Below are 24,380 nucleotides of genomic sequence, written 5' to 3' on the forward strand. Positions count from 1 at the left end.
AACAATGGGGGGGGGGGGGGGGGGGGGGGGTGAGTTAAAACAACGGTCAAAGAAATTATTCATAACAATCATATTCATAACAATCATGTTTTTGTGTCACCTTCTCTCAGAACCATAAGTCTTGCCTCACTCTCACTAGTTCACCACATTTTTTGCTCTCAAGCTTTCTCCCTCAGTCTGCTGGACCACACGCACAAGAGCTATATATCACGCCGTGACCATGAGGGTGCTGAGTGGATTTGTTGACAGTCTCGCTTTGACTGCAGAACACTGACTCTGCGCCCTTAGCCCGTCTAAACCGCATCATTGCATTCAACATGATTTACTAGCCTGCAGCAAGGACAGACATAAGTCACACTACCAGATTGCTCAGCTGTTCGGCCCGTGCTTTATCGCTTTTTATTTTGCCTACACATCCCTGAAGACTTGTATAACCTGAGTCTGACTTGCTCGTGAAACATTGGCAGGTAGGTTCTCGTTGGGTCGACTCACGTCTACGGATGAGAACATGCATATAAAAGGAAATCTGCTGCTTGTTTTAGCGAATAAGCCCTGCAGGTGAAACTGGAATAGGGCACCTTCTGTTTGAGTTGGAGAACGGTCATCTTCATCTGATGGAAGTCTTCACATGTGGCCGAGCATGTTCTCTCTTTCATGACGTTGTCTGACTTCTCAAACAGCGGAGCTGCAAAGAAACAACATGAATGTGGAAGTTAAGGAAGGTTGTTGAACAAAGCTAAAACGAATCAGCTGCTAAGCAAAAAATTCGAGACATGATGGCAAAAGCTGAGAGAACTGTTAATTATCAATACACATATTTAATGCAATAAAAAAAGTTCTCAATGAAAGCAATTAAAAAAACTCCTGACTGTTTAACCTAATGTCTATGCATTTTTATGCTTAGTGTAATGCATCTTAGCAATATGTTAACATCAAATTTCAATGAAATCAGTGTTGACCATTGTGAAAAAGTATGTTTTAGCATACTTTTAAAAAGAGTAATAATATACTTTAAAATAGTATACTTAAGAGTGAACTGAATGTAATGTTTTCAGACACTCAATTGCATACTTATAATCAGGTTAAAATGTATTATAGTTTAAATAAAGTTTTAAGAGTGTTTTTTTGACTCGTTTAAGTATGCAATTTCAGTAGCATTCCTTCGCACGGTCAAATTTACTGACAAGCATTTCTTGTAAACCAAAATATAATTAATGCAATTTCTAATGAAACTGTCATGTTTTTAAATATATATTTGTAATTACACAGTTGGAATTTAGTACATTTAAAAATATATTAACTTTAAATGCAATATCAAACAGTTTATCAAAGTGCACATGCTTTAGTATGTTTGTCAACATCAAAAATAAGTGTAATTCTTTAAAGAATGACAAAAGATTATTAAAACAATGAAACGTACTTTTAAGTAAAACTTTTAATATGACATTATTACAACTTTCATATTTTTCATATTACAAATTACATTTCTTTCATATTATATCTGAAGTAGAGCAAGTAAACACTTTTAAGTTTGGAAATGCACATTCAATACAATTAAGTACACTTCAAAAGGGAATCTCCAATATGTGGCATGTATGGCTGTTGCCTATTTAGAGTGTTCTAAATCAATAGCTTACAAGACAAGACATCATGGCAGCTCTCTAGGTTTTGGAACAGAGCTAATATTGCCATGAAACCGTGTCAAACTTATAACATGGATCTGAAGTCTTGCTCAAGGTCACAATGTAGGCTCACTCCATACATGCATCATCAGAAACATACTAGCTCCTGATCAGAATGTACTAACTACTGTCATTCCGGCCAGAAGTCTACGGAGTTATACCACAATCACTCCTACAGCTTAGTTTGACTCACAGCTGATAACCTCATTTGATCCACACACTGTAATGTCAGAGGTCTGGAATTCCCGGAATTCCTTTTTCGTACATCTGGAATGTTGCAACCGCGAATGCCCTGAAGGTCATCTTGTTTTGCGCTCAGATTTACCCAAAAGAGAGGAAACAGCAGTCAGGAAACTCTGAATGACTGATATGCTGCACAAGAAAGTCTAAAAGATAGATGGACAGAAGAGTGGAGAGGAAGGAGTGATTGATGCTAATGCTAACCGCTAGCTGGTGTCCCAAGTCATTAACCACGATGGGTCAGTGGACTTCCTGCAGGGAGACAGGAAGTAATGTCTTATAAATGTGTCAAACCAGAAGAGGCCGCAGAATGGATTTTATTTTTTTTTGTAAATAATGAGGAGACTAAGAGCAAAACTGTTTCTGACATGAAATTAACGGACCTTAAAATGATATATATGTTAGTGCTGTCAAGCGATTAAATCACATCCAAAATAACAGTTTGTTTACATAATATATGTGCGTGTACTGTGTATATATATTATGTATAAATACAAACACATGCATGTATATATTTTAGAAAATATGCTGTTTATATATTAAATATATTTACATATAATATAAACTAATATAAATATATAAATGTATATACATGTAAATATTTTCAAAATCTATACTGTATGTGTGTTTATTTATATTTACATAATAAATAAACAGTACACATATAGTATGTAAACAAACTTTTGTTTGGATGCGATTAAATGCGATTAATAGTTTGATAGCACATACCTTACCATACATACATACCATATATACAGTCCCCTCCATAAGTATTGGAACAGTAAAGACAAAATTGCTCTGTTGGCTGTGGAGTCAAGACATTTGCAAATATGATTAAAAGATGAATATGAGACAAAACTACAGAATGTCACATTTTATTATTAGCTGTTTCAACACATACATGTTTTACCAAATAAAAACAACAGCACATTTATAGTTCATCCCACTCATTGATGTGAGTATAAGTTAAGTTGCAGATACCTTGCGCACAATCGCAGCAGGGACGGATTAATGAACGGGCCTACTGGGCACCTGCCCAGGGCACTGGACCAGAGGGGGGCCCAGCCGAAATACCGCTACTATCAGAACGCGATTTCAACCGTGCCCCCTCAGCTTTTTGAGGCAAGTGGATTTTGAAAGCAGCATCCAAAAGACAAAAAAAAAAAAAAACTGAATAATATTTGATTTAATAAACGATCACACCGGTGAAATTAGATCATTCAGTGCGGCACATCATCAGCTGCTAAATTAAAATCTGCGTTCGCTCAACTTCGCTGGCTGGCAGCCAGAGACTAGAGCCCTGCACGGGCCTCAAATTTATGCCCTAGCCCGGCCCTGGCCTGAGACGCTCAAGCCCTAGCCCGGCCCGTGTCCGACAGCTTATCAGAATTACCGGCTCGAGTCCGACCTGAGCCCATCTTTTTTTCCCCCTTTTCCCAAAACAGTTTATACTACTGTTTCGGCTATTAAAATAGTTCAGTTTTGTATGTAATGGCAAAATGATTATATTTCGTTTCTTTTTTTATTAAGTTAATTTAGAGAAATGTTTGGAGCATTTTTGTTCGTTAAATATAGTAATAAGTCCTAAGTTTTTGTTATTTAAAGTAACGACCAAGTGGCCAGCGGCAGACAGTGAGCTGATCATAGCCTATGTGTTTAATCAATTTAACCTTCTCATATCATCACGCCTTGCCTAAAATAAAATCTATAGATAGAGTGGAAGCTCAAGCGCGCTCTGCAGGACATGGAGGCACCAGCGCAAACACTTGCATTTTTTTCAGTGGAAACAACTTAAAAAAGCCTACGGTATAATTTTTTTCTGATAAAAGGTAAGAGTAATACATCATTCGGAACTGTAAAGAGTCTACTTTTATTTGTGGGCACTCACAATATCAACAAAACGTGCTTTTATAAAACAAAGAAAACAAACATGATGCGTTTTCTGCCTTCTCGTCTTGAACAGGAGCGCTTCACAAAAATGAACCAAAGCTGAGCGAATACATGCCTCATAGACATGATAAATAAATAAAAAATTGAATAGAAATAAAAAATTGAAAACAAAAACTTTTATTATAATCTTGATCATAATCAATAAAGATGCATTTCTCTCTAAAGGCGGTTCTAATGAGGAGACGGGGAGTCAGGATCAGCAACTTCAACTTCACTTGCGCTCGCTGCTGCGGGACACGAAACACCATCGAGTCGCTCTTGACAGTCGCGGCATGGTCTCGTGTTGTTTCCACCAGTGCGGCAATTTTTTTCATCACTAATTGATGGATGTCTAAAATATAAAAATAAGGAGAAACCTAAAACAGGCCCGAGGCCCGGCCCCCGTCTGAACTATGACGTGAAAATTGGCCTTTTGCCGAACTTTATTTCTCCCTTTTCAAATCTCATATCACATCGTAAAGGCATTTATTTTTATAAACATTAAAGAAATAACCAAAAAGTTGAAAAAGTATCGAGTAGGGTTAGGGTAGGTGTAGAGAGGGCTTTATTGTATCAATAAGGTGGCATCCATTTAATAATCTGAATTAAAATTATAATTTACACTCAATACGTTATTATAGCATACTGTTTTATAATGTACTACAATACTGAAGTGCAGATAATTTCCACTATTTTGCAACAAGTAGTATAAATAGCAGAAATCCTGCTATTTTAACATGTAAATATAATCTATAGCTATTTGCACTTAGTGTAAATAACATATCGTTAAAAATACTGCTGTTTTCACTTAGTGTAGAATCCATTGCTATTTGAACTTTGAAAATGACCGCGATTTCAACTGAGGGGGGCCTATAATCAGTCCGTGCCCAGGGCACCTCTGCGTCATGATCCGTCCCTGAATCACAGCAGTGAGTCTGTGACCCATAGACATCACCAGACTCTTGGGTATCATCCTTTGAAAGACTTTTCCCAGCCTTTAATGCAGCCAATTCCAATTATTGCTTGTTTTGGGGAGTTTCTGCCTTTGCTCTCCTCTTCAGCTGGTGAAATTCATGTTCAGTCAGATTTAAATCTGGAGATCGGCTTGGGCAATCTAAGACTTTCCATTTCTTTGCCCTTATAAATTCCTTGACTGAACTGGCAGGGTGTTTTGGGTCATTGTCCTGATGCAATATGAAGCACTTCCCAATGAATCTGGTGGCATTTTCTTGAATATTGGTAGGCAAGATGGTTTTGTACCCTTCCAAATTCATTCTGCTACTGTCATCATACATTAAGTCATCAGTAAAGTTGAGAGGGCCTGTTCCAGAGACACCACCTCCACCATGCTTTACAGATGAGGCTGTATGCTTGGGATCATTTGCGGTTCCCTTTTTTCTTCCCATTTTTGCTTTCCCATCACTTAGATAAAGGTTCATCTTTGTTTCATCGGTCCATAAACACAGTTCCAAAACTCTTCTGGCTCACCTTTGTGGTTTTTTGCAAACTCTAATCTTGCCTTTCTATTTTTGGTGCTGGTTTGCATCTTGCTGTGTAGCATCTGTAATTCTGTGTCAAAGTCTCCTGAGGACAGTATATTGTCAGAGCATCACCCCAGCTTTCTGGAAGTTGTTGGTGATTTTACAGACATGTCTTTTAGGGTTCATTTTCACAGCTTTTATGATTAGTCTGTCATCAAATACTGTTGTTTTCTCAGCCGATCAGGTAGTTGTTGGTTGCTGGTGTCGCTGGTGGTTTCCAAACTCTTGATTTCTCCATCCCCTTTGTTTTTGCTATAGCTCTAATTAGGCCCTTTCGCACTGCAGGAACCTTTTCATAGTACCCGAATTAATTGTGGAACTACCCACTTTTTGGCGTGTTCGCACCACGGGAACTAGGAAATGTTTTAGTTCCCGGAACTCGGTTTGGAGGAACTAAATTAGCTCCTACTTCAGAGTAGGGTCTAAAACAGTTCTAAGAACTATCCGTGACGTAAGTGTACGCTGATAGGCTAAACGCGTACGAAAACGCCCTCACCCGCCATAATTTAAAACGCTGTGTAAACACATACTGTGTAAACATTCCATGGCCATTGTTGTGAAACCTGCGAGACACAACAAAAACACCGCTCCGATCACAGCATCCTCCATCCTCCTGTTGTTAACGTCATTGTTCTTTGTTTACGTTGTTGAACGCCGCATACAAATGACGTCGCCGTTGACCGGCTTACGTCACTTCCTAGTACCCACTGTCGGTGCGAATGCAACCCTGTAAATGGAACTGGGAAATAGTTCATGCAAAATCGTCCCAGTACTTTAATATTGTACTTTTAGTTCTGGAACTAAAGCGATGCGAAAGGGGCTATAGACTTCCTCTTTTCATTTAGCATCCAAATTGCTTGCTTTTCTTTCAAAGTCAGCTCCCTCATCTTCATCCTGGTTTGTGTGTGTCATCATCGATTGCAAGATTCAGAATGCAGAAGTAATGGATATAACTGATACAACACATTCCCTGCTTTTAATATATGAAGAATTAATTCAACAGGACACAGCTGATCACTTAGAAAGACCTGTGAGGCAACTCTTCCAATACTTATGCTCACATCAGATAGGGGGACGAAACTCTAAAAGTGCTGAACTTCTTTGCTGGTAAAACATCTATGTGTTGAATCACTCAATAATAAAATGTGACATTCTGTAGTTTTGTCTCATATTCATCTTTTAAACATATTTGTAAATGTCTTGACTCCACAGCCAACAGAACAATTTTGCCTTTACTTTTCCAATACTTTTGGAGGGCACTGTATATATGTGTATATATATATGAACGGAGTACAGTTCCTTGTGAATTACCATCGTCACACTGAGAGTCTTTCAACAACTCAAGATCATCAGACAGACAGCACCTCCTCCATTTCCTCATTAATAACATTATAGCACAATACTCCTTGCATTACACCTTCTGACTTTTTATCAGCACTAGTACTAGGAACTGCATCATCAGTTTTAACGTCAGACACTATAGTGTTTGCACTAACACCAGGTTCCAAATTTAGTGCAACATTTCCATCAGCACAAACATCATTAGAAACTGAACGAACAGACTCAATATTTTCAGCAGGTACCACAGCATCATCATTAACAGCACTCACCTCAATAGTTGGAACAACGTCATCTTGAACGGCCTCAGCCAGATCTTCGATGTTATCTGAAGCATCAACCCTTGAGCCTGCCATGCTCTCTGCACCTGTTCTCTTGTGCAGACACGCAAGACGCTTGTGTCCGAAGTCTCCACATTCAAAGCATTGTACACTGCCAGTGGTCGCATACACCATATACGATCCTCCCTCATCTTTCACACGAAAGTTTATGTCCAATGTATTATCATTAGACTCCAACATCATAAAAACTTGCCTCCTAAAAGACACAACGTGTCTCAACGAAGGATGTTTACAGCCAAGCCAAGTTTTGAAAGGGCTAACAACCTTCCCAAATCGTGCCAATTCGCAATCAGATACGAATGGCGTTACATTTGTAATCGTGACTTTTGTGGACGGTGCGTAAAGTGGAGAAAGTTGTAGAAAAGCTCCATTAATAACTAGACCACTCACTATTAAACGATTGACTAAATTCTGTTCTTTCAAAAAATACCACAACAGCTTTATTCATACGTGACACTGATAAAATGTCTTCATGACCAATCTGATCCCCAACCGCAACAAGCACATCTTCCACTGTGGCATTGTCTTCAGTAACACACCTGAAACCATTACGAAGTGATAATGATGGCGTCTCGGCTAAAGACGCCATCCTACCACACAACCCAAAGACAATGCTTTTTCAAATGTACATTTTCCAAATCATACAACTTTGGAAAAGAGAAAAAAGCTCTCACCACCACCACTCTCACCCGACTCCCAGCATGCGAGAGAGAGAGAGAGAGAGAGAGAGAGAGAGACACTGGAATTGTTCAGATACACAAAAAAAAAAAAAAAAAAAAAAAAGACACTTAAAATTTAAATGTAACACCCACCCTTTCCACTTATTTTCTGTACATGCTTTTTTTTGTGTGTGTGTGTGTGTGTGTTTGCACTGCTTTAACTGGATAATGCATCCATGACCTGTCAGAGCATTTAGACCTTACTCAATCCTTTCCACACTTGTGTGATGGAGAGATCTGTGGATGGTCAGGTCCAGACAGATAAATAGATATCTCTGGCTCTCTGTGCTCTATTTTAAACCGCATGTTATTCGCCTTTTTGTGCTCCATTTCTGCTGTTTGTTGGAAAAGCATTGGTTGAATCAAAGCAGGACTGTCTATGAGGCTTGTAAAAGCAGCTTCTAATGGGAAAGCGACTCTCAAATTGAAAAAAACCATCACAGAAAAATGTGGAAATGAACTACAATCTCATGAAGCATTATGAACTACATGATAAAAAAACATGGCTATTCAATACAAAACTACTGACTAAAACGGAGTATAAAAATGTATAAGTTTATGAAAAAATTCTTCACCTAAACACATGACTGCCAAGTTGATTCATTACCTTTTATATGTTAACAACGATTTCTCTGGATCTCACTACAGTAATTATTTCAGCAATTACACTTTGAAAGTCTGGAAAAGGTGTCTGTGAACAGTTTCAAGCCATGAACATGTTTATACGTCCACAAAAGTCTGGGAAACTACAAACTTCACAAGAAAGACCAAAAAGAAAGCGAGCAAGCTAAAGTAAAAGTACAAAGAGTGTTGCTAAGAAAGACAAACAAAGATTAAGAGATAATACACTCACCTCGCTCACCCTTGGTGCATGTTTTCCCATCATCCTCTAGGTAGAAGCCTTTCTCGCACTCACACCGGTAGCTGCCGGGGGTGTTCACACAGATCTGGGAGCACACCGTCTCGTTATTGTTGGCACATTCATCAATGTCTGATGCAAGAACAGAGAGTGAAAGTGTGAGGAACGGAAAGTTGGCAAAGTGCAAAAAGACACGATGTTCGCTCCTGGAGCTGTATATTTGACTCCCATCAAATCAACTTAACACTTTAGCAGTCTGGGAGGTCAGACCCTTTAAGAAACACTCATGCCGTCATTAAAAAGACATTGAAAAATCAACCCTGTGAACAAAAAACAACCCATAGAGGGCGCTCACATGGCCACACTGTTAAATATTCCTGATACTTCAAACAAGTCCAATTTCAAAACATATATGAAATGACAAGTTTTAAAGTTTTTTTTTTTTTTTTTTTTACAAAAAACTGTTTCCATGGTAACCACAATTTCAGGATAATCATAACAGTTAGCACAGCTATCGTTATTATAAATGAACATTTATTTATTTTAAAACAGTTAAAATATAAAAATAAAATACAAAAAAATGGGTAAAATTCTATCCATCATGCTAATTTTTAAAATAATCTAATTATATTTACATATGATCTATCTAATATCTATCTGATTTTACAGAAGGAAAAAATATTTTGAAAAATGGAAATAAAATGGGTAAATGTACACTTTGAGCATCACAAAATAAAATTTTCTTGTTTATGATTGACACATTCACACCTAACATAAATAAGAGCAAAATCTTACCCAGGCAGTATGGTTTCTCGCGGTTTCTGTGTCGTTCCCGGTCATAGCGATACCCAGTGTAACAGGTGCACACCACACGGCCGAAATGATCGGTACACTGCTGTTCACATGGGGCGCCAGCGCACACATCATAGTCTGCATATACAAACACACCCACAAACAAACAGAAATAAACATGACAAGAAAGGAAAGTACAAGACTATAAAATAAACAAACCTAGCTTTAAATCAAAACCCACAATACAACCGTCATTTCCAAAAATCATATGCAAATGTGCAAACGTATTTTCCCTTTAATTTTATTCTAAAAGTAAAAACAAAACTCTGTAATCTGGGAAGCCAATACTGCTAGTTCCTGCCCAAGAATTCTCGCATCTTTTCCTTATTCCACAGTTTCTCCTAGAAGAGCCAAACCATCTCAGACACAGCATGGCGCGACATGTGAGTCAGGGAAATGTGTGTCCATTCTCAGCCGGTACTTTATGTGTTTCTCATCAGAGGAGAGAGGGCAGGTAAGGACACCAGAGAACACAAACAGCACAGAAACAGAAAAAAAGCCTTTAAAAACAAGCTGTAGACTGTCTCAAAGGGGACCACTATACAACCTCTTAATGTGGCATGGCGAACCGCAGAACACAGACAATATAATTGCATGTTTTTCTTTGACAGTTACGAGTAAAATCTCATTAGTGGTTTGAACCCCTCAACCAAAGATCGAGAAGTATATTACTGTATTCATAAGCTAATATACAGACCAGTTCCCACTATAAAAATACACACAAGGTATTCAAGCCATCGTTACTCTTGGGGAAACTCTGCCAAGTTCTTAAAGGTGTGCTGGAAATGTTAAAACAACATTAAAAGCACTAGTTGAGCATTTTCCAAAAAGGAATGATTTTGTTTAGAACACTAATGGGAGACGAGGGAAAACACGTCCAGAAATATCAGAGCAAATTCAACCCAGAGGAGCATAATCTGGGTAGGGAGAGAAAGAGGTCTTACCTTCCGGAATACACTGTCCCAGCACAAACTTAAAACCTTCACAGCACTTCTTTCTGAAAGAGAGAAGAAGTGAAAGAAATACATTTAATATGTTCTTCAAAATTGTGATTAAGCGTTACACTTGATACTCGGCTATTACAGATGGATGTCAGGATGTTTGGGGTTAAGATTTATTTATTTATTTTTCAATAAATTAAAATTCTTATTCAGCAAGGACACATTAAATTGATAAAAAAATGACAGAAAAGCAGAGCTGGGTAGATTATTTATAAACTGTAGTCCATTATTGATTACAGATTACATGACAAAAACTGTAGTTAGTAATGTAATCTAGGTTACTCATTTTAGGTCATGCATTCTGACTACTTTTTAGATTACTTTTAGATTACTAAAAGTAGATTACTTTTAGATTTTGTGCTCTGCAGAAAAGATATGATGTTTCAAAAGAGTTTATTTCAGATACATTTTATTTTAAACTTTCCAAACGAAGAATCCTGAAAAAGTTGTGCATGGTTTCAAATATGCATTAAGCATCAAGACTGTTTTCAACATTGATAATAAGATGTTTCTTGAGCCCCAAATCATCTTATTAGAATGATTTTGTGAAGGATCATGTGACACTAAAGACTGTAGTGACTATGCTGAAAATTCAAGCTTTGCCAACACATTTAAAAAAAATTTAAAATACAAAAATAATAATTGAAACTGTAACAATCTTACTTTTTTTTTTTTTTTAGCATATTCTATTCTTTAAAAATATAATGCAGCCTTGAGAGAGAGAGAGAGGGGGGGGGGGGGGGGGGGGGGGGGGCTTTTGAACAACTGTGTGGTTGGATGTGATTCCTGGGTTGTTGCATATAGGCCCAAAATCTACTCATATTTTTCCCCCACCTGTTTTATCATCTGCCAGGAAAATCAGAAGTGCTTAGAGAAGCATCAAAGCAAATCTATCTTCAACAAGCTTCATGTTTTGAGGTATCATCCATATCTGGTGCACAAGCAAACTGGGATGAGTCACGCACAGAAGTTTAATACTCAGGGTTTTGGGTTTATTCAAACCTCCAACTGAACACATGAGCAATAATAATAGTGATGCTTGCCTAACAAATGACAGAACCGTGGCCTCAATTCAGTCTGAAACAAACTTGCATGAATAATTAATGTGACACTTCTGTTTTTTGCGATTTTCCTAATCGTATTTAATTTGAAATCCATGTTCACAAGACAGACAAAGTGAAGGTCCAAAGGGAAAAAAGGTTGTTTTTTCTGGACAGTGTTTGAAAACTCACCCAAACTTTTCCCGCTCTAAGTGGTCATCGTGGAGATGTTCCTCTTTCGCAATGACAAGGGAACAACTCACAAGCACTAACAGAAATGATTCATTTCAACACTATGCTACAGTGATTCCCAAATGTTTCAATGCTCAAAAAAGGAAAAACTAAAAATACAACGGGGGGAAAAGGAATTTGGATATTAAGTAATGGTGATATCCTTTCCAACAGTATTACTCACAAATTTTGTGGAACTGTTTAGTCTAGTCTGCCAGAGTAAACTCTGTTGTTCTAATCTGGAAGCAAACTGATCAACAATGCTTAAATGGCGCATATTAAAAAAGCATATCAGCATGTTAAACAATTAAATGCACTGGTTTACAAGTTAATAAGATCATAAACAGCTAATATATTTCCATGCAATCACTTTTACAGCCACAGACAAAGTAAGGGGTCTGAGCTGGGCTACGACGGGCTGGTATGGTTTGAATCATGGGAGCTGTTTAGGTGGTCTGAATCACATAGGAAAACTTTATTGGTTTGTTTGATGTTTGAGATGAAAATATTGGGAACTACAATCACTTCCAAATCTCTCACACACACAAACTTACAACCAAAACACAGTAAACCCTCCCATATTAAGGGGCACCATCTGTATCTTGATATCTTGAAAAAATAATAAATACACATACTGTATAATAGACTTCAACTACGTGGAACCATATAAAATTCCTTTATGGAAATGAAACTGCAAGACGTAAATATTGAAAATTTTGATTAAGGAGTGGAGAAATCACTGATAATTAAAGAATAATCAAGAACCACAACTTGGCATTGAACTTAATAGACTTGAAATACTGACTACATTAGCTTTTTTTCAGAGAGACTTGCAGTCTTTCCACACCACACTATTCTTTTTTCCTGCTGTATGTTGCCCAGAACTAATGTGTCTCTTTGGAGTTCCCTCCAAGATAAAGAATTTTCCCACGCTAACAAGAACCTGCAGCATTCGCTCCTAATGAAGGTTTCAAAAGTGATTTTAAAGTTTGATTCCATAGCGATACATTTTCAATCTTGATGTCAAAGGAGAACCTTTTGAAGTTATGATGCGATAGAATTAGAACTATGATGAAATAATAGAACCTCTGAATGTTCTTATTTGCAAAAATGATTAATTTTTACTCTCTTATGAACCTATAAATGTAAAAATACTTTATAATAAAAATGTCAAAATAAAATATAGTATGTATAAATAAATAAATAAAATAAAGTTATTTATTTTTTTGCCAAAGAAGCTTCATTTTATTTTTTACTTAAAAAAAAAAATATATATATATAAATATATATATATATAGATCAAGGTAGGGTGGTCTGCCTTCTTACCCAGTAAAAAAACAAAAAAAACTAAATCTCTAATTCTGAATTAAATAAGACCCGTGCTAAAACGCAGAGCTGTAAAATCAACTGTGCAGTGCCACACAAGCGCCATAACTCACATTTATATGGTGAAAAACATCAGAAACGGTCCACGGGGAGGAAGCACTGAGAAGTGGAAGAGGAGGACAGAAGAGGCACAAATCTTCTGCTGTGGGAGGTGATGATGGGTGTGAGCGTAGAACGAGGTGGAGGTGATTTTCACACTTTGACACATGTTTGCATTCATGTACACACATACACTCAGGGTCACATTCACTTTACCAAAGTAAAATCACACATGCATATGCACACCGCCGCTATAGAAACATAAACAACATATTGCATGGGTTTCAATACAGCTGTCAATTCGCAACGTCTGCAAATGAGATCTCAACTGTTTCAGATTAATGAAGTATACAAATGAAATGAAGTGCAAATGGAGACTTTAAGCAAGTCTCTTGCTTCTTGAATATTTCCTTTAAAACAAAGGGGAAAATCTGTATCAAGCTGTGCTCAGGATAGTAAAGTCTGTAATTAAAAATCAAAGAACTTCCACAAACACATCTGGGAGGATAGTATGGATGGTAGTAGGGATGCTCTGATCAATTGGTCTTTCGGTATCGGCCAATCATCACATTTTATGACTCGATCGGTACTCATACATTTGGCCGATCTCAGGAACCGATCACAAATTGATGACGTCAACGCGTGAGGACGTATATGCGTGGGATGCTGCAAGTCATCGCCAGTGTGGAAATGCTATAACGTTTCGAGCTAATTCGTGTATGTTTTGCATGATGATATGATTTTTAACAGCAGATTCAGTGACCTTAGAGCTGATCTGCGCATCACGGCACGTCTGCGGAGTGCAGGCTTTACGGCTTCATGGGCACCGGAGCTGATCGTGGCCGCTCTATGAACATTTATTTATAAAACAAAATATCTTCTTTGGCCATATTAGCCTACTCAATAGCATTAAAAGAGGCTTTACTCCTTTTAAACTTTATCTGGAATGTCACCGTTTCTGTCACTTCAACTTCCCGATCAGGCGAACACACACACACACAGACACACACACACACATAAATGAAATCGTCTGCCTAATGAAAAAATGTATTAAAAAAAAAAAAAAAAAAAAAAAGTTAATATTGCATCATTTATGATTTATTTTATCCACCCGCGACCCATCCGCAAATAATCAGAATGCATTTTTTTATTACCCGACCCGTGGATTATTCGCAGCGTCAGTGGATATAACAGTGATCAAACTACTCAGTTTTGTTCTTTCAGTAGTTTAAATGTTTCAATTTCTTTTTTCCTCTTGAGTATTAAATCTTATGAGTTAAATCAGACTTCTCCATATTGGAGTTTAAATGTTTCTATTTATTTTGTCCTCTCTCTAACATTGGACAATAAAAATGTTCTCGAGCAGAAAAGAAAGATAACAGTTGCAAAGTTTAAATTCCAACCTATAGCCATCTAACAACAATTATATATGTTCTTAGCCCACAGATTAATAATGCTAAATGTAGATCAGAAACGTCTTGTTACATCTGGTTTGAGTATTGGTTATAGATAGATAAATAGATAGTAAGAAAAATAACTATCTGCAGCATTGTTTTTTTTCTGCTGTATTTTAGCGAAAGTAATCTATAATTTTGCCTCTCACCATAACCGCGGCAGCTCTTGAACTTGGCGCTGGCGGGCATCCGGAGAGAGAGAGAGAGAAAGCGCACGGAGCTGAAAGGGCTTGAATAAAGCGTGTTTAATTTTAGATAAAAATACAAGGATATAGCGCTGAAAGATATTTACCATAAACGACCCTGAGCATTTGTTATGTGATCCGCTCTGCTGTTTTGATGCACTGTTCACTTAAAATGGTTACGGCTGTTACGGCTCGCGGTCCAGATGGATGTCGGGGTGCGGTCTGCCTTTTGAAAATCAGTTATATATGTATTTAAGGATAAAAGACTATTTGCTTTTAAAATATTCACAAGTCCTTTTCCTCGAGTCAAGTCTGGAGTCATTTCAGGTCAAGTCAAGTCTGAAGGCTATATTTGACTCCAGTCCGAGCCCATCTCTACCTTGGGTTGCATCAGACACATTTTGTTTGCATTTATTTTCGTCTTATATGAAGTATCCTGATATACATAATGTTATGCATAAACACCATTTTAAAGGAATATTAAAATGTTCACTGTATAAGGAATTATTTTTGTGATTATTTATATAACATGTTCTATAAAGCTTGAAGCATCAGAATCGGCATCAGTATCGGCCAATCACCATGACAAGAAATCTGTACTCCGTATCGGCTGCAAAAATCCTGATCGGAGAATCCCTAGATGGTAGGTTTAAGTACAATGAAATCCAAAAGAGAAAATCTCTGTTTTTCCTGGTATGTTGACACCAAAGCCACCCTGATCCTCCACAAATACACAAACTCTGATATGTCCCTATCTTCACAAACATGCAACACTCAGAGAGAAGAATGCACAGGGAGAACAGCCAGAACTGACCCTGGACCTGTGTCTGCCAGGGTAAGATTTCCAAAAATATTTTTAAAGCTTTGTTTATTGACTCTCAGAGCTGTTTATGCTCAGGTTTCCATCCATCTGGTGCCTTCACAAATATTCATAGTTTGAGGGTTTGACTTTATTTAATTTTTGAAAAATGACTTAATAAAAGACACATAAAACCCAAACTTTGAAATCTATCTTGAGTATTGTATAATACAAATTATACAATTAGTAGGTGTAGCTTTTTTATATTGTAAACATAACGTCTTTACATAACCTACAAATAAAGGGTAATTTAGTTATATATTGGATGTGATGCAGCACGAAGCATGCAAATAGGAATTTTAGGAACCAAATCTGCACTGCACAAAAGTATTTATTAGTGTGTGCATCATTAATATGAAAAATTATAGGCCTACTGGCTTAATGGATAGGAGAACATGAAATCCAGCTGGACCAAATCCCGTAATGACCTAAACAGAGCCAGAAATGTTCAAACACTGAATCAAACTATGCTGTATACATCACACAATCCAAAACTATGTAAATATACGAAACTTCACAAGAGCTATAAAATTTTGCCATGAGCGACCCCAGATGTTCTGTCTTATATAGGTCTAATATAGACTACGGCTACTTACACCGATTCATATTATCTGTGTGACACAGCACTGGTTAAATCTGAGAAGCTTGAAAACACAAAACTAATCATGAGTCTGTGCTTGGTAAATGTTCAAGCCCGTTTCTTCTAAATAAAATGCACTGTATAGATGAACAGCAAATGACAAAATCAGTGGAAAAAAGGAAGACGGTTTTTCTAAAGTTAAGGTCAATGGCACTAGCATTTAAAAACATGACACATATTAATGTGAAACCTTTGACTCACTACCCATAGTGGAGTGTTTGACAGTGTTCTTAAAGGGGTCATATGATGCGATTTCAAGTATTCCTTTCTCTTTGGAGTGTTACAAACTGATTGTGCATAGATAAGATCCCTGAAGTTGCAAAGACTAAAGTCTTAAAACCAAAGAGATATTCTTTATCAAAGTTAAGACTATGCCACGCCCCCCTAAAACGGCTCGTTCAAACACGCCCCCACATCTTGACGTCAATATGTGGAAATATTTGCATAATGCAGCCCAACTCTTCACGCAAAAGAAAGAAGCCGTGGTTTCAGTAACTACAGTAGTGTTGATGAAGCCATCTCAGGGAGACGCTGTGCGTTTCTAGGTGAAAGCAAAATAACTATTTGGCCTTCCAAAAGTAGATGCATTTAGGAATCATTATGATTACTCATTCATCTCAGTCTGCTATTACCTTATAGCCCGTTAGCATCGGCAAAAAGTTGTGTCTGCTCAATTGTGCTCCTTCTTGCAAAAAAATGATCTTTATGAAGAGTCAGGTTTCAGGCCTCACCATAGTACAGAAACTGCACTTGTTAAAATTACAAATGACTTGCTTCTTGCTTCAGACCAAGGCAGCATCTCATTGCTAGTATTACTTGATCTTAGTGCTGCGTTCTACACTATAGACCATGAAATACTCATAGATCGATTACAAAACTATACTGGTATTCAAGTAACTGGGTGTTATATTCCTGTCGTGGCTTGCGGCGTTCGGCCAATCACAATGCACTGTGCCAGTTGGCCAATCAGAGCAGACTGCTCTTGTCGGAAGGAGGGACTGAATCAGACTGAATCGAAGTGTTTGAGAGGGGTGGGGCATAGAGGACTTACAATAATGTACAGTATTTGAAAAATAATGTTTTTTGAACAATAAAACATGTCAACATATTCTGTTACACCAAATACACAAAATAATGATCTTTAAAAAAACATCACATGACCCCTTTAAAGCTTGGCAGTCGGACGAAGGCCAGAATCTTCAGAATCAGTTTCCCTGATGACCATTTCTCATGACAGGACCTCAGAGTTTCTCCAGTCTTCATGAATGCAGTTAGACACATACTTCTAAGATAGGCTTTGCAACATTATGCTCCAACACATGCAAGACATACTACAAAACATTACACAAAAATACAAGTGCTGTCAAAATTAGCACATTAACACAGGCGATTAATTTTTCCAGTTTAAACAAATATTAAACATATAGTGTCTTTATGTTGTTTCTACATTAATTTGAAAAATAAATGTGAAATTATTACAATACATTATTAAAATAAAAGTATATTTAAAGTACATTTAATGTTAGGTGGTATTAAAGGGATAGTTCACCCAACAATGAAAATTGTGTCGCCATTTTCTCACTCTCAATTAGTTCCAAACCTGTATGAATGACTTTGTTCTGCTGAACACAAAAGAAAGATATTCTGAAGAATGTGGGAAACAGCAGTTCTGGGGCACCATTGACTTCCATAGCATTTTTTTTCCTTCATACCATGGAAGTCAATGGTGCCCCAAAACAGCCTGTTTACTGTTTATTACTTTCTTCAAAATATCTTGCTTTGTGTTCAGCAGAACAAACAGAATCATACAAGTTTGGAACTACTTGAGGGTGAGTAAATTCACTTTTGGGTGAACTATCCCTTTAAATGCGATTACTTTCAGAAAAATGTGTGATTAATTAGTTTTTTTTTTTTAATCGACTGACAGCACTAAAAAATACTATAAAATAGTTGTAGACTGAAGATTATAACATGAATTCTTTCTAACACTGGAAATCTGTAAAAACCATATTCAGAACAGCAGGTGCTACACAAATACAGGAATTACACATAGTTTGAGCACATCTAGCTAATAAACACGACAGCACTGATGTGAGATCAGTCTGAAAAAGTATAGGTTTACAATAATTTTTAATGTTTAGCTTAAAAATAAAATGATCATTCTGGACTGGAAGGAAGAACAAGGACAACTCAATTTTTTCTTTATACGATGCCTTAAATGGTACCTCTTAATAAACATTTCAACAAAATACAACATATTAAACTAATATGCATTCCTCCTCAGAAATCCACCAAAAAGTTAAAGAAACTAATCATTTCCGCACTGAAGCTGATGAACTGGGAGTGAAGAAGTATTTCTATGGATTAGGATAAGCAACTAAAGTTGATTTGAAAATTTTGGAGACCTCTGTCAGACATGTTTTCATGCAGTAGATTATTATTCCAGAATACCATGCAACTGCAGGCCGTTACATCATTTACTATTTAACATCCTCTTGGGGCCAGATTGCAATGATAAGATCACATTGAAAAGCAGAAGAGGATGTAGGGCATTGTAGTGTGGCCCGATTGCTCTGATGGTGCGCACGTCTCAGGAGGGGAGGATCCAGATGTGAACCCAATCTCGGGAGGTTTAAAATGGGATGAAATGGATTAGTTCATGTTGCGTCACTCAGAAACAACCAGACTTCTACCCAAATCCTCGTTATGTAAGAGAGAAAAAGAGAAAGCAATGGAATTTGCATGCAGTGACGCATGGTTCAAATAAGTGACTGGAAGAGATGTCTCATCATATTTATTCAATATCACTTATTGATAATTAATTTAGAAAAATCATCTTGAGCCCTTTTCACTCACTTAAGCACCTGATTTCGGCTTCTGAGAGTGTTTCAGTCCTCATAGAGCAGGTGTATTTACTTGCAGATAAATAAGGAAAGGTTTAGTTATTCTGGAACCTTAAAAGAGGTTAAAACAAGTCAGACAGTAAAAAATGAGCTGGGAGTGTTTTGTTTAGATACAATAGTGCAGAAAAGGAAATGTGTTGTTTTTCTTCAGCCTCTGCTAAATGATAGACATAAATTATGGGAACTCTATGAATGAGCGGTGAGACTCCAGTACCATGTCCAAACAAAAACAGGTGCATTAACACGGAGTCACGTTCACTTTTAAACACAGCTTTTACTTGACTTGTCAGATGTTATTAGTGGGTAAGGTAGCACCTGTGCTTGCCTAATGTTGTGTTTATTTAATTTCCCACGCTGATGGGGATCCGGTTACCAGGAGAAAATCAGGTCTGGATTAGAGTGAGCTCAGACCCACTCGCTGGGCTTTGAGAGATCTCTAATTACCTTATAAACAAACTGAGCAGAGACCTGGAGTAAACACACTCACAGACAGAGCACATGGAGGAAATAACACTACACACACTGGCTACACTGACAAATTTATCATGGAATGCACAGCAATGGACGGGCATCTATGAGCAACATCAGTTCAATTCAAATCAAATACTATTTATATTTTAAGGCTCTAAATGGTTCCAAAATAAAAAGTGATTATGAACTTCCTATGATGCCATATAAAAACATTTTAAGGTCCTATAACATCATAAGATAACTCACATATCCTATTGTTCTCTAATGTTAAGGTCTCAATGAATGTTCAGAATTCTAAATAAATTTGATTCAAATTCAAACACATTGCTTCCATAGCAGCTCTGTTTTGCATAAATAAAATTGCTAAAAGAGTTCTGTGATAATATTAAATCAAGAACATTAAAAACTGCATAAAGCAGCAAACGCAAGCTTTTTTTAATTTCATATTGCAACATTTGCAAGTAACACAACATAAGTAAAGAGAATGAATAAAAAAGGAAGGGGATGGAATAAATGAACGACAGAATGAATGACAGAACAAACAAACGTTAGCTAGAATGAACGATACATAGATAGAACGACAGAATGAACAGTAGACACATAGAATGACAAAAAACAATAGATACAATGACAGAAAAAAATTATAGATATAACAAAACAAATAAATAAATTGGGAGCATTTCAAACCCATGATGACGTTAAGATTAGCATAGCATTTGAACTTGATACCCCATATTTAATATTCACAGATACATTTTCCAGACTATCAAGCCAAGCACAGCACAAAGAGTCATCAACAATAACAGCTGGAAATCACAGACTAACAAACGCATCACAAAAATCTCAATTTCCTTCATAATTAACATTCACATAATTGTCACAGGAGCCTAAGCCTAAGCAGACAGCTGCGTAAGGAGGGCGGTCGTATTATATCATGAATTCGTGGCGGGCATCTCTTTCCCCTCAACAAAAACCTCTACAGCTGGAAACTGTAAATTACACAGACCTCCATTAACGTTTGGTGATATATAATGAGTGTATAACTCAATGCAGGCTTTATGTACATGTGTGGCTGTTTTACACATGTAAGGGTCTTATTAGAGCCGAGATCTCATTGTATCTTATATTACATGTCAGTAAACGCCCTTCGCACCAGTTGGGCCTCTAAAACTGATTTGATCTTGGTGCTTTTTTGCCAAGTATGTGTATGCGTGTTCGGGGGGGTCTAATTGTTTTGATGGTGCTCTGACGCAGAGGGCCACTTCACCTTCTCTGCTTTAATGCTTAGAAGAATCTTGATAATGTGGCACAGATCAAGAGCCTGAAACCCACACAGACAAAAACTCTACATTCCTCCACACTGGCCCCAGATGTGGCTTCTCTCTCTGTGCACACTGTAACACCACCCACAGGTCTTTTATGAGTCGGTGTGCCTCTGGTAACCCACTGGACTGATTTTTCACCCTGTGCTTTAACGTTCACATTAAATCACAGAAGTGCTGGTGCTTGTTTAGGTGTAGCTGCTTGGAATGGGGCCTGACAGAACCAGCCTGCCGATGCAAAGATCTGCCTGTCAACATTTCAGACATGCTGAGCTGATGAGAAACTGATATGAATTCAGATTGATGTTGTAATGGGCATTTAGTTTGTCTGGAAACCCTAAGCTGGCATTGTCACCATGTAATCAAGTTATAGTCAGAGACTTTTTTCCTTTACATATGAATGACTTGAATCAGCATAGTAAAGTAATTCATATGGCAGGGCATTTGACAATTAAAGTCCACATTTCAGTGGACTATATAATACAATAAATCAATATAATATAATATATACACAAATTTCCACACCGTGGAGGTGCACATTTCCAAGCCCTCTCATTTTCCCATTTTCTACTTCATGGTATTATGGTATTTGTACAATGATTAGATTTCCCAACAATGCAGTGCTGTTTTGCACAACCGTGAAGTAAATATATATACACCAGTTCACAAATTTGTATGGATTCACAGTTTCAACTGGTATATCGAGCACATCTATGATGGAAATCAATGCTTTTAAGAAACTCAAGTCCAAGAAAATTCCTGAGCAAGCTGGAAAAGTTTCAAGAAACCTGAGATATTCGAGAAATATAATCTCTGTTGAGTTGCTGATTTGGCAAATCTTCCTACTCTGTCGCTCTGCCCTCACTCTCCCTCTATTGTTTTCACGTCACTCCTGTTTGTAATAAACAACTCGAGAGTGGAATCTAGATCTGGAGCTTGCCAACTTTAGAACAGAAATCACTTACGGACAGCCTAATGTCATTCTGTGGAAGCATGTGTTGACTGGATCTGTCTACTCCACCGTTTAAAACAAAAATGCCTTGTTGGTTTTGTCTATCCAGTGTTTACGTTACGATATGTGATCAGAAACTGCTTCGTAGTCTCTGCCATAGACCAGCCAAGAACTGGAAGCAAACACATGGGATCAGCATGGGGAATTATTTGGAAGTTGTGCAACATCTAGTCTATGCAAAATATGAAACAGTGATCAAGTGCTACTATTCCAACAATCATTCAAAGTTTTATTTATAACATGATACCTCACATTACAGCCATTTTCTTGAAGGCTGTTTTAAACCCCTGAGCATATGATGTTGCAATATTTAGGAATCACCAACATTTTTAATAACAGCAGTTTGACATCCATCACAGTCCTCCGCGGTTCTCCGAGTCCTTCAAATATCAACACCTGGGGTCCGCAAACTATCTCAAGCCCCATGTGTTATAATAAAACTGACGTTTGGGCGATGTGCTCACTTTATGCAACTCACTTTATGTAATCTATGGCGACACCGTGGCAAGTTATCTGTAAAAACACGCACTTATGTATAAACCGTTCATCGGCGCAGGGGTGAACCAAATGTCTGTCATGGTGCGCTGGTTACTCAAGCGAGCAGTGAGAATGAAAGGCCTCGCCAGAAAGTTCAAGAGAGGAGAACGGCTGTCGGAAAATACTAGTGTTATGTCTCCAAAACACTTTGCCTCCTGGGAATACAGTTACAGGAAGGCATAAATTACAAAGAACAGTTACCTCTGAAAAGTGCTTGGATATCTTTTTGTTCTCAATATTTTATGTCATCCTTTTTTTCGTATTTCTTCTTCCAAACATCATATTTGGAGGAACTTCCTACCCCTGCTAAAAATATCTCTGTCAAACCACAGGATGCTTTGCAGACCTGAGAAAAGTGCCTTTTATCACGAATTGCAGAAGGAACTGCACTTTTTCATAAAAGGTATAGTTCATCTTGCCTTTTTTTTGACTGGAGTAAAATGTTTTTCCTGTTACGTTCACTTCTTTGATTCACTTCCCAATTTCAGCCAGTACAGCTGCCTTGGGACTCTAAAATACTGTAAATATAATAGCCTGAATTGACTTTGGCGTTTATTATATAATTGCACTAGGTACAGAGGACAAGGCAATTTGTCTTGAAAAAGGATATTACTCTAAAGACGTGCTGTGCGTGGATCAGTGTCTGTGACTCGCTCTGACCGGGCAACATTTTTGTAAAAGAATGATTCTGGATCAAATCTTTAAGCTCCTGAACTGTCTAGTCATATCAATGTTAACCAGCCAAAGTTCAGTTAGTCTCCATGGTGCGGTTTACAGTGGTCAAACACAAGCCAAGGAAAAAGCAGTTGTGTAAAGCAATATAAAATTCAAGAACACTTGAGGGACTTATTGGTTATGCGGTCTCAAAAGCATCTGCAATATAAGAGGGGGAATTTGCACTCTGAAGTGTCTTCAAACTTATGAATTGCATTTTGCATTCAAATTACAGAATTACCATTGTTCAATCAAATGTTTTAAGTTGCTTGTCTATTTTTCTGATGTGAAAATGCTTTCTCCGTCCTATCCCATCCTTCCAAAACACCTAATCTAATTCACGCAGCAACCATTAAGCTTTTTGAGGTGAGGAGAGATGCACAATTTTCACCTGGCAGATAATAAAAGAGGCACTAGACAAGACAACCTCCCAAAGTCCCTTGCCAACCATTCAGAACGCCCTAACAAAAACACTCAAACTCACACTAAAAAAAAAAAACAAAAAAAAAAACAAAAACACACACACTCAAATTCTTAATACTCAAAACTCTATTAATTAATTAAAGAATCCTGAAAAAATGCATCACAATTTCTACAAAAATATTAAGCAACAACTGTTTTCAACATTGATAATAATACAAATGTTTCTTGAACATCAGCAAATTAGAATGATTTCTGAAGGATCATGTGACAATGAAGACTGGAGTAATGATGCTGAAAATTAAGCTTTGCATCGCAGGAATAAATTACATTTAAATATATACAAAATAGAAAACGGTTGTGTTAAATGGGAGTATTATTTCACAATATTACCGTTTTTACAGTATTTTTGACCAAATAAACGCAGCCTTGGTGAGCATAAGAAACTTTTCAAAAATCTCTCTGACCCCAACCTTTTCCATGGTAGTGTGTGTGTGTGTGAGACAGTTTCTCCAAAATTCCCTGTCAAGCCTGGTCTTATCCTAAACAAATAATGTATATATCAAACCTGCATGAATGGTTTGCCTAATTTAATAACGTTCACTTCACGCTTAGTAACACATTCCCAGCTGAAGCATTGTCAGTGGTTTGGAAAATTGAAATCA

General features: G+C 37.3%; 1 protein-coding gene across 3 annotated transcripts in view; it reads right to left on the bottom strand.

Moving 5' to 3' along the window:
* LOC306862012 (collagen and calcium-binding EGF domain-containing protein 1-like) overlaps positions 1-24,380 on the bottom strand; it is a 60,895-nt gene that overhangs the window by 16,789 nt on the left and 19,726 nt on the right. For 2 of the 3 annotated variants that reach the window (XM_079404587.1, XM_079404589.1), the window contains exons 3-6: positions 10,446-10,498; positions 9,445-9,579; positions 8,644-8,781; positions 579-685 (exon numbers count right to left, since the gene is read on the bottom strand). In XM_079404587.1, coding sequence (XP_079260713.1) covers positions 579-685; positions 8,644-8,781; positions 9,445-9,579; positions 10,446-10,498 — 433 coding nt within the window. The remainder of the gene's footprint in view (positions 1-578; positions 686-8,643; positions 8,782-9,444; positions 9,580-10,445; positions 10,499-24,380) is intronic. The other variant, XM_079404588.1, reaches the window with a different exon arrangement.

This window comes from Barbus barbus (assembly GCF_936440315.1).
Source record: "Barbus barbus genome assembly, chromosome: 43".
In the NCBI taxonomy this organism is placed as follows: domain Eukaryota; kingdom Metazoa; phylum Chordata; class Actinopteri; order Cypriniformes; family Cyprinidae; genus Barbus; species Barbus barbus.